At 45.9% G+C, this 12,934-nt stretch overlaps 1 protein-coding gene across 1 annotated transcript in view; it reads left to right on the top strand.

Moving 5' to 3' along the window:
• The window catches only part of spega (striated muscle enriched protein kinase a), a 354,671-nt gene that overhangs the window by 327,023 nt on the left and 14,714 nt on the right, over window positions 1-12,934 (top strand). Inside the window, exon 40 of the mRNA XM_072580011.1 lies at window positions 2,437-2,676. Coding sequence (XP_072436112.1) covers window positions 2,437-2,676 — 240 coding nt within the window. The remainder of the gene's footprint in view (window positions 1-2,436; window positions 2,677-12,934) is intronic.

The raw sequence follows: 12,934 nt of genomic DNA on the forward strand, positions 1-12,934 counted from the left end.
TCCAATTTTGCACACAGACAGGAATTGCTGGGGGAAAAATACTCAGCAGGTTTGGCAGCATTCATGGACAGAAAGCAGAATTAACTTTTCAGTCAAGTGATCTTCTTCAGAACTCTACCTATCTCTGTTTCAAAAATGTTCAATGAACATTCTTCCATTGTCTTCTGTGGCAAATAGATTCAAAAATGCACAGTCCTCTGAGATAAAAGAACTTCTCCTCATCTCTATCCTGAAAAGGTGACGCCTGATTTTAAAACCGTATCCCCTGGTTTTCAACCCCTCCACAAGAAAAGACATTCTTGCACTGGAGAATGGCGACTTTGTACATTTTCGCTGTACTCCTATGTTGCTGTACTCAAGTACACGTGACAATAAAATCTAAATCTACCCTTGTCAAGACCATTCAGGATCTTATACATCTCAAACAGGTCACCCCTCGTTCTTCTGAACCTCTGTAAACAAGCCCAATCTGGCCAAATTTTCATCTTAAGACAAGCTGCTCCTCCAGGTATCATTCCAGTAGGCCTCCTCTGAGCCACCTCAAATGCATTTAAATGTGTCCTTAAATTAGGAGGCCAAAACTGTGCATAGTATTTGAAATGTATACTCACCAACTCTCCCCTGTGCACTCACCCCTATATAACAGACCTACTTTATCCTTAATTTTATATTCAATTCCTCTGCATTAAGCTTCTCCATTTTATGCTGTACTTGCACAGTAGCTTGTTGGAATCACCCATGAGAACACCTCGATCCCACTACCCCTTGGAATGTTGCTCAGGTGGAGCCTGCTCTGAAAACTTGTGATTTCAAATAAACCTGTTGGACTATAACCTGGTGCAATGTGACCTCTGACTTTGTCCACCCCAGTCCAACACCTGAGCCTCCACATCATTAGGCTCAGCTTTTTATTCAGTAACATTTCACCACCTATCATGTGGAGTTTTGAATGTACATCCCCAGAGCAATAGCCCAGTGGCATTTTCACAAAACCTCTGTCTCCCCAATTGTTTCTGATGTCATTTACCTCGATTTTCAGAAGGCTTCATGAAATAGTGCCACGCAACAGGCTTGTGGGAAAAGCTACAGGCCATAGTATTAAAGGGACAGGAGGAACATGGCTTTTTCTTTAATTAATTCATAGGACATTGATGTCACTGCCTGAGCCCAGCATTTACATTTATTGCCCATCCCTAGTTGCTCCTTAAGAAGGTGGTGGTGCTTCCTTGAACCGTATCAATCCATGTCCTGTGTTTGATCTTAGCTCCAAATCCATTGACTACTCCCAAGACACCAAACATTTACCAATTCCAGTTTTGGAAATATTCCACTCACCCCACCCCTCTCTCAACCTCGATCAGGGGAACACAGGGGACAGAGTTTCACATTTCCACTTCCTTTGAGCGATGAAATGCCAACCACGGACAGACTGGTGTTAATTTTAAACATTAATTTGGGATTCTTTCCCCCGAACATTATGCTGAAGATTTCTGGGAGAAGGTCAGTGCACTTTGGCTGGGTAAGGAATTAACACCAAGATTACACAGACACCTACCAGCTGCATTTATCTCTTCACCCCCAAGGCTTCCACCCTCATTCCTGAGGAAGGGCTTTTGCCTGAAATGTCAATTTTCCTGCTCCTCAGATGCTGCCTGACCTGCTGTGCTTTTCCAGCATCACTCTAATCATGACACGTATCAGCAGCAGTCACACGGAATGAAGGGACAGAATGGAGGGGCTGAATGATCTCCTGTTCCCTGAGAAACCTGCCTGTGTAGAAACCTCCAGTGTGCTGTGAGCAGAAGCAAGAGGGATCTATAATAAAAGCGGCTGAGTGTAAAAAGGGAAGACTGCGGATTATTAACCCACGGCTGTATTTTGTCTAATCCATGCAGCGTAGGAGACAGAGACTTTGGATGGGCGGAGGGTGAACAGAAAACTGGGGGAGGGAACTCCCTGCTGGATTTGGGCGTTTGACTTATGGGCGGCATGGTGGCACTGCTGCTTCACAGCGCCAGAGACCCAGGTTCAATTCCCACCTCAGGCGACTCTCTATGTGGAGTTTGCACATTCTCCCCATGACTGCGTGGGTTTCCTCTGGGTGCTCTGGTTTCCTCCCACAGTCCAAAAATGTGCAGGTTAGATGGATTGGCCATGCTAAATTGCCCATAGTGTTAGGTGAAGGGGTAAATGTAGGGGAATGGGTCTGGGTGGGATGCGTTTTGGAGGATTGGTGTGGACTTGTTGGGCCGAAGGGCCTGTTTCCACACTGTAAGTAATCTAATCTAATCTAATCCTCTACTCTAATTTAATTATCCATGACTTTAGTGTACAGTGGGAGAGAGCTCAGTAATTAGACCAGTGCTGCCTCTCCGAGGGTGGGCATGGGGGGAAAGGGTGATGTGTGAAGGCTGATGTGTTCTTATTGCTCTCCAGGGGGCGCTTTGGCGTGGTCCGGGAATGTAAGGAAAATGCCACAGGGAAAATCTTCATGGCCAAGATCATTCACTACGAGGGGGAGAACAAGCAGGCAGTGCTGCAGGAGTACGAGGTCCTGAAAGCCTTGCACCATGAGAAGATCATGTCTCTCCATGAAGCCTATGTCACCCCTCGATACCTGGTGCTTATCTCTGAGAACTGTCTCGGCAAGGAAATACTCTACAGCTTGATTGACAGGTAGGACCGCTTGATTGACAGCTGGAGAATCCATCTGGCTCTGGGGAAACATTGAGAGCTGGCTCACTCCCAGGATTCTCAGGGAATCACAGGGCAAACATCTCATCTTCAGACTGGGCACTTTACAGCCTTCTGGAGCTTAGTATTGACTTTAACACCGTCAAATTGTGAGCATTAGAATCTCCCCGGGGAGTGTGTCAGTATGACCCTCCCATTCCATTGGTTTCTTTTAGCTTGACTTGTTGCATTCTCGGTCACCATGTCCACTTCCCACACACCAGTTGGGACTGTCTGTTCTTTCCAGACTGGCAGGTAGATACATCATTGTTTTGCCATTCTCCAATTCCGATCACTTCATAGACTCGATCAACACACTTTGTCCAGCAGCCCTGCCTCACAAATATAGCATAAATGCTGTCCCCTCCATGCTTCACTTCAACTGTGATCAATAGTTCTCTCCATGCTCTCTCTGCATGGATGCTGTTGTCAATACTGACTCACTGCCCGGGGCAGACTCCAAGGGATACGATGTAAGTACTGATAGACCCCCCAGGGGTACACTGTAAATGCAGGCACAGACCACAGGGACACACTAAATATTGACTCACACATTGGGGACAACATCAAACAATGACGCGCTGCCCAGGGACACACATTAAATACTGACTTCCCAGGGATACACTAAGTACTGACACACAGCCCAGGGACACACTGTAAATACAGACACACTGCCCAAGGAGACACTGTAAAATACCGACACACTGCCCAGGGCGATACGGTAAATACAGACACACAGCCCGGGGACAAACTGTAAATACTAATACACTGCCCAGGGAGATACTGTAAATACTGACACACAACCCAGGGACAAACTGTAAATAGTGACACTCTGCCCAGGGAGACACTGTAAATACTGACACACAGCCCAGGGACAAACTGTAAATAGTGACACTCTGCCCAGGGAGACACTGTAAATACTGACACACTGCCCAGGGAGACACTAATTACCGATATACTGCCCAGGGAACCACTGTGAATATTGACACACGGACCAGGGACACAGTGTAAATGCTGTCACACTGCCCAGGGAGACACTAAATACTGACACACTACCCAGAAAGATAGTTTAAATATTGACATACTGCCCAGGGACACACTGTAAATACTGACACACAGCCCAGGGGCAAACTGTAAATACTGAAACACTGTCCAGGGAGACCCTGAAAACATTGACACACAGCCCAGGGACAGACTGTAAATACAGACACACTGCCCAGGGAGACACTTTAAATACTGACACACAGCCCAGGGGCAAACTGTAAATACTAATACACTGTCTAGGGAGACCCTGAAAACACTGACACACAGCCCAGGGACAAACTGTAAATAGTGACACACTGTCCAGGGAGACACTGTAAATACTGACACACTGCCCAGGGAGATGATGTAAATATTGGCACACAGCCCAGGGACAGGCTCTAATACAGACAATCTGCCCAGTGAGACACTATATACTGACACACTGCCCAGGGAGATAGTTTAAATACTGAAACACTCCACAGAGACACACTGTACATACTGACACAATCCCAAGGGATGCACTGTAAATACTGACACACTGCCCTGGAAGACAGTTTAAATATTGACATACTGCTCAGGGAGACACTGTAAATACTGACACAGAGCCCAGGGGCAAACTGTAAATACTGACACACTGCCCTAGAAGACACTTTAAATACTGACACACAGCCCAGGGGCAAACTGTAAATACTGATACACTGTCTAGGGAGACCCTGAAAACATTGACACACAGCCCAGGGACAAACTGTAAATAGTGACAGACTGCCCAGGAAGATAGTTTAAATACTGAAACACTCCACAGAGACACACTGTAAATACTGACACAATCCCAAGGGACACACTGTAAATACTGACACAATCCCAAGGGACACACTGTAAATACTGACACAATGCCCAGGGAGATACTGTAAATACTAACACACTGCCCAGGGAAACACTGTAAATACTGACATAATGCCCAGGGACACACTGTAAATACTAACACACTGCCCAGGGAAACACTGTAAATGCTGACACACTGCCCAGGGAAACACTGTAAATACTGACATAATGCCCAGGGACACACTGTAAATACTGACACACTGCCCAGGGACAAACTGTAAATAGTGACACACTGCCCAGGGAGATAATGTAAATAGTGACACACTGCCCAGGGACAAACTGTAAATAGTGACACACTGCCCAGGGAGATAATGTAAATAGTGACACACTGCCCAGGGACAAACTGTAAATACTGACACACTGCCCAGGGAGACACTGTAAATACTGACACACTGCCCAGGGAGACACTGTAAATACTGACACATTCCTCAGGGTCAAAGTAAATACGGACGCACTACCCAGAGACAGGCTGTAAAACTGACTCACTGCCCAGTGAGACACTGGAAATGCTGGCACACTATCCGGGGACACACTATAAATACTGACACTGCCCAGGGAGACACTGTAAATACTGACACACAACCCAGGGACACACTGTAAATACCGACACACTGCCCAGGGAGACACTGTAAATACAGACACACTCCCCAGGGAGACACTGTAAATACTGACACACAGCCCAGGGACAAACTGTAAATAGTGACACACTGCTCAGGGAGACACTGCAAATACTGACACACTGCCCAAGGAGATACTGTAAATACTGACACACTGCCCAGGGAGACACTGTAAATACTGACACACAACCCAGGGACACACTGTAAATACCGACACACTGCCCAGGGAGACACTGTAAATACAGACACACTCCCCAGGGAGACACTGTAAATACTGACACACAGCCCAGGGACAAACTGTAAATAGTGACACACTGCTCAGGGAGACACTGCAAATACTGACACACTGCCCAAGGAGACACTGTAAATACTGACACACTGCCCAGGGAGACACTGTAAATACTGACACACAACCCAGGGACACACTGTAAATACCGACACACTGCCCAGGGAGACACTGTAAATACAGACACTCTGCCCAGGGAGACACTGTAAATACTGACACACAGCCCACGGACAAACTGTAAATAGTGACACTCCGCCCAGGGAGACACTGTAAATACTGATAACAGCCCAGGGAGACACTAAGTACTGACATACTGCCTAGGGAACCACTGTAAATATTGATACACAGCCCAGGAACACAGCGTAAATACTGACACACAACCCAGGGAGACGCTGTAAACACTGACATACTGCCGAGAGACACACTGTAAATACTGACACACTGCCCAGGGAGACACTAATTACCGATATACTGCCCAGGGAACCACTGTGAATATTGACACACGGACCAGGGACACAGTGTAAATGCTGTCACACTGCCCAGGGAGACACTGTAAATACTGACATATGCCCAGGGTGACACTGTAAATACTGACACACTACCCAGGAAGATAATTTAAATGTTGACATACTGCTCAGGGCGACACGGTAAATACTGACATACAGCCGAGGGACATACTGTAAATACTGACACACAGCCCAGGGACAAACTGTAAATACTGATACACTGTCTAGGGAGACCCTGAAAACATTGACACACAGCCCAGCGACAAACTGTAAATAGTGACATATGCCCACAGAGATAGTGTAAATACTGACACACTGCCCAGGGACAAACTGTAATTACTGACACACTGTCCAGGGAGACACTGTAAATACTGACATACTACTAAGGGAGACACTAACTACTGACACACTGCCCAGGGATAGGCTCGAAAACTGACACACTGCCCAGTGAGACACTGTATATACTGACACACTGCCCAGGGACGTACTGTAAATACTGACACACTGCCCAGGGAGACACTGTAAATACTGACACACTGCCCAGGAAGATAGTTTAAATACTGAAACACTCCATAGAGACACACTGTAAATACTGACACAATCCCAAGGGATGCACTGTAAATACTGACACACTGCCCAGGGAAACACTATAAATAGTGACACACAGCACAGGTACATAATGTAAGTACTGACACACTGTAAATACTGAAATACTGCCCAGTGAGACACTGTAAATACTGACACTCTGCCCAGGGACACTCTGTAAATAATGACAGACTGCCCGAGGAGATTCTGTAAGTACTGAAATACCGCCCAGGGACACACTGTAAATACTGACACACTGCCCAGGGACACCCTGTAAATATTGACACACAGCCCAGGGAGACATTGCAAATACTGACACACTGCCCAGGGAGACACTGTAAATACTGACACACTGCCCAGGAAGATAGTTTAAATACTGAAACACTCCACAGAGACACACTGTAAATACTGACACAATCCCAAGGGACGCACTGTAAATACTGACACACTGCCCAGGGAAACACTGTAAATACTGACACACAGCACAGGTACAAAATGTATGGACTGACACACTGTAAATACTGAAATACTGCCCAGGGAGACACTGTAAATACAGGCACACACATCCCCTGGAGATACTGTAAATACTGAAATACTGCCCAGGGAGACACTGTAAATACAGGCACACACATCCCCTGGAGATACTGTAAATACTGAAATACTGCCCAGGGAGACACTGTAAATACAGGCACACACATCCCCTGGAGATACTGTAAATACTGAAATACCGCCTAGGGAGACACTGTAAATACAGGCACACAGCACAGGTACAAAATGTAAGTACTGACATGCTGTTCATACTGAAATACCACCCAGGGACGCACTGTAAATACTGACACAATGCCAAGGGAGATACTGTAAATACTGACATAATGCCCAGGGACACACTGCCCAGGGAAACACTGCAAATACTGACACAATGCCCAGGGACACACTGTAAATACTGACATAATGCCCAGGGACACACTGTAATACTGACACATTGCCCAGGGAAACACTGTAAGTACTGACACACTGCCCAGGGACAAACTGTAAATACTGACACACTGCCCAGGGACAAACTGTAAATAGCGACACATTCCTCAGGGTCACAGTAAATACGGACGCACTACCCAGGGACAGGCTGTAAAACTGACTCACTGCTCAGTGAGACACTGGAAATGCTGGCACACTATCCAGGGACACACTGTAAATACTGATACTGCCCAGGGAGACACTGTAAATACTGACACACAGCCCAGGGACACAGTCTAAATGCTGACACACTGCCGAGGGAGACACTGTAAATACAGACACACTCCCCAGGGAAACACTGTAAATACAGACACACTGTCCAGGGAGACACTGTAAATACTGACACACTGCCCAAGGACACTGTGTAAACACTGACACACTGCTCAGGGAGACACTGCAAATACTGACACAATGCCCAAGGAGACACTGTAAATACTGACACACTGCCCAGGGAGACACTGTAAATACTGACACATTCCCCAGGGACACACTTTAAATACAGACACACTGTCCAGGGAGACACTGTATATATTGACACACTGCCCAGGGACACAGTGTAAACACTGACACACTGCTCAGGGAGATACTGTAAATACTGACACACTGCCCAGTGACACACTGTAAATACTGACACACTGCCCAGGGACACAGTGTAAATACCGACACACTGCCCAGGGAGATACTGTAAATACTGACATACTGCCCAGGGAGATACTGTAAATACTGACACACAGCCCAAGTACAAACTGTAAATACAGACACACTGCCCAGGGACACACTGTAAATACTGACACAAAGCCCAGGGAAGTCACTCTAAATACTGACACACTCCTCAGGGTCATACTAAATATGGGCATACTGAACAGGGACAGGCTGTAAAACTGGCACACTGCCCAGGGAGACACTAAATGCTGACACACTGCCCAGGGACACACTGTAAATACTGACACACTCTCCAGGGACACACTGTAAATTCTAACAATTCCCTGGAAGCAGTGTAAACACTGATGTATTTCCCATAGCACACTCTCCAGGGACACACTGTAAATTCTAACAATTCCCTGGAAGCAGTGTAAACACTGATGTATTTCCCATAGATCCACTGTCGACAATGACACACTACCAATCGTTTAGGGAAATGAATCTGCCATCTTTACCTGGTCTTGGTACAATGTGGTTGGCTCTTAACTGCCCCCTGAAGTGGCTGACCAATCCACTCTGTTCCTGGGTAATTAGGGATGGGAAATAAATAAATGCTGACCTTGCCAATAACACCCACAGGCAAATGTGACGACTGCAGATGCTGGAAACCGGAGTCTAAATTAGAGTGATGCTGGAAAAGCACAGCAAGTCAGGCAGCATCTGAGGAGCAGGAAAATCGATGTTTCGGGCAAAAGCCCTTCATCATTCTTCATTCCTGATGAAGGGCTTTGCTTGAAACTTCGATTTTCCTGCTCCTCTGATGCTGCCTGAACTGCTGTGCTTTTCCAGCACCACTCTAGTCAGTAACACCCACATTCCATGGATGAATGAAAATGCCGACTGCGTTTTGTTACGACACAGCAGTGTACCCTTCCACTAATTAAACCAAACACACAGAAAAGCTCACCTCGCTTCCTAATCTGTTAAAGTATGAGTGACAGAAAACTCCCTAAATTCCATTATTCTTTAACTCCATTATTCTATAACTCTAAAAGTGATCATTAAACAGCCACTATTTACACTCTAAGCCCCCTTTATCTTAAACATCTGTTGTCTACCTCCAACTCTATAACAATATACAGATCCAATAAAAGGCCCGATTAAAATTACATTAACTTCATTTTCAAAACCATCCAGCGGCTGTTGTCGTTGGCGTCTGTCTCTCTCTGGCTAGATCTTCCTGGGTCAGCCTCGGTCTTTTGCTGCAAAGATGTTTCATATGAACAAGGTACCTGTAATAGAGTGTGTTTTGGATGGCAGTCTCTCTCTCGCTGGCAGTTTACTCTCTCACTAACTCTCTAAATGTTCACTTCTTAATACCCCTTACATCGCATTCTCCCCGTGTCTGCGTGGGTTTCCTCCGGGTGCTCCGGTTTCCTCCCACAATCCAAAAATGTGCAGGTTAGGTGAATTTACCATGCTAAATTGTCCGTAGTGTTAGGTGAAGGGGTAAATGTAGGAGGATGGGTCTAGGTGGTATACGCTTCGGCGGTCGGTGTGGACTTGTTGGGCCGAAGGGCCTGTTTCCACACTGTAAGTAATCTAATCAGATTGTATCATTGATTCAATGTTGTCAAAAGAGTAAAATTCAAATTCGATTGGGTTTTAGTACTCTGGAGTATAATTTAACTTGATTGGTTAAATTTGAACTGTTGTGAACATAGCAGCCAAATGTTACATATTTTTAATTTTCCCGTAGACTCTGAGACTGCTAGTCAGTCACATGACAGGTGCCTGCAAACTCTCACTGCCAAAACAGCCTTCTCTCTCTCTCTTAAAGGTGCAGTACATGTTCAACTTCATCACAATTTCCAATGAGAATTGGAATGGTTTGATTGGTTGTTCACCTGATCTGGGTGATATTGTTTCTCGTGTCAGTGTGGACTCAGTGGGCCGATGGTTCTCTTCCGTGCTGTATGACTCTACGTGTTATGGTGTAATGGGTGGTCCTCAGATCTTCAGGCCCAGCATAATCCAGACAGATTGGAGTTTAAAGAACTCAAGCAAGGAATTAGGAGAGCAAGAAGGGGCCATGAAATGACCTTGGCAAGTAGGGTTAAAGAGAATCCCCAAGGCATTCTATACACACATTGAAAACAAGAGGCTAACTTGGGAGAAGATAGGACCACTCAAGGATAAAGGAGGAACTTGTACTTGGAGGCAAGGGATGTGGGTGAGATTCTTAATGAGTACTTTGTGTCAATATTCACCTAGGGGAAGGATATGGAGGATAGCGAGATTTGTGTGGAGCATGCTGATATGCTAAGACATTTTGAGATCAAGAAAAAAAGTGGTGTTGAATCTCTTGAAGAGCATTAAGGTGGATACGTCCCCGAAGCACAATGGTATCTATCCCAGGTTACCAAGAGAGAAGATTGCTGGGGCCTTGACTAAGATCTTTGTATCCTCGCTAGGCATTGGAGAGGTCCCAGAGGACTAGCGACTAGCTCATGTTCTTCCTCTGTTTAAGAAAGGAAATGGGAATAATCCAGGAAACTATAGAACGGTGAGTCTCACCTCGGTGGTTGGGAAGCCATTGGACAGAATACTTAGGGATGGGATTTACGCACATTTGGAAAAGCATAGCCTAATAGGGACAGTCTCAGCATAGGTTTGTGCCGGGCAGGACATGTCTTACTAACTTGATTGAATTTTTCAAGGAGGTGATGAAGGTGACGATGAGGGTCGAGCAGTGGATGTTGTTTATATGGATTTTAGCAAGGCTTTCGACAGGATCCCTCATGGTAGGCTCATCCAGAAGATTTAAGATACATGGGTTCCATTGTGATTTGGCCATGTGGATTCAGAATTGGATGCCTATAAATGGCAGAGTGTAGTGGTGGAAGGTTGTTTTTCAGGCTGAAGGTCTGTGACTAGTGGTTTTCCGCAGGGTTCCATACCGATACCTCTGCTGTTTGAGACATACAAATGACTTGTATGAAAATGTAGATGAATGAATTGAATTGAATTTATTGTCACGTGTACCGTGGCACAGTGAAAAGCTTTGTCTTGCAAACAATGCAAGCAGATCTCACAGTTAAGTAGCATAGATAAATAAATAAATAATGGGCAAACATCGGCAAAAACAAAAACACAGGTACAGGTGAATGTTAAGGTTTGTGACTCCATTCAGTATTCTAACAACAGTAGGGTAGGAACTGTTACGAAGCTGGCTGGTGCGTGTGTTCGGGCTTCTGTACCTTCTCCCCAATGGTAGAGGTTATAGAAAAACATTGCCAGGGTGGGATGGATCTTTGAGAATGCTAGCGGCCTTTCCTTGACAGCGGGCCTGGTAGGTGGATTCTATAGATGGGAGGTTGGCCTTTGTGATTGTCCGGGCCAAGTTCACCCCTCTCTGTAACTGTCTCCGATCTTCAATGGTACAGTTGCCGTACCAGGTAGTGATACATCCAGACAGAATGCTCTCGATGGCGTACCTATAAATGTTGGCAAGGGTATTCGCCGTTGTGCCAAATTTTCTAAGCTTTGTGACCACTGCATCCACATGAAGAGTCCTAGAAAGCTTTTTGTGGATGACCACTCCCAGAAGCTTGACACTCTCCACTCGTTCCACCTCTGTGTAGAGGGGCATGAGTAAATTCCTGCCGAAAGTCAATAATGAGTTCCTTGGTCATGCCGGCATTAAGAGGTAGGTTGTTCTCAGTGCACCATTTTTCCAGGTCTTCCACCTCCTGTCGGTAGTCTGTTTCATCGCCATCTGAGAGATTTGACCGACTATGGTGGTGTCATCAGCGAACTTGCAAATAGCATTAGTCTGGTATTTGGCGACACAGTCATGGGTATACAGTGAGTACAATAGGGGGCTGAGTACGCACCCCTGGGGGGGGGGGGGGGCTCCAGTGTTGAGTGTTAGTGAGGATTAGTTGGTTTGCAGATGATACAAAGATCAATGGAGTTGTGGATAGTGTAGAAGGTTATCAAAAGATACAGAGTGATACAGATCAGTTGCAGATATGGGCGGAGTTTAATCCCACTAAGTGTGAGATGCTGCACTTTGGGAGACCAAATGTTTAGGAAAGTATACATTTAATGGCAGGACTCTGAACAGCATTGATGTAAAGAGGGATTAGATTAGATTAGATTACTTTACAGTGTGGAAACAGGCCCTTCGGCCCAACAAGTCCACACCGACCCGCCGAAGCACAAACTACCCATACCCCTTACCTAACACTATGGACAATTTAACATGGCCAATTCACCTAACCTGCACATCTTTGGACTGTGGGAGGAAACTGGAGCACCCGGAGGAAACCCACACAGACACGGGGAGAATGTGTAAACTCCACACAGTCAGTCGCCTGAGGCGGGAATTGAACCCGGGTCTCTGGCGCTGTGAGGCAGCAGTGCTAATCACTGTGCCACCGTGCCTCCCACGGACTATGGACTTGAACTCCAAGGGATCTTGGAGTTCAAGTCCATAGCTGCCTGAAAATTGCCAAGCAATAGGGTGGTAAAGAAGGCGTATGACGTATTTGCCTTTATTGGTCAGGGAATTGCGTAAAAGAGTCAGGATGCATGTTACAGGTTTATAAGACTTTGGGAGTGAGAGTATTATGTTCAGTTCT

This window comes from Chiloscyllium punctatum, chromosome 10, assembly GCF_047496795.1.
Source record: "Chiloscyllium punctatum isolate Juve2018m chromosome 10, sChiPun1.3, whole genome shotgun sequence".
NCBI lineage: Eukaryota > Metazoa > Chordata > Chondrichthyes > Orectolobiformes > Hemiscylliidae > Chiloscyllium > Chiloscyllium punctatum.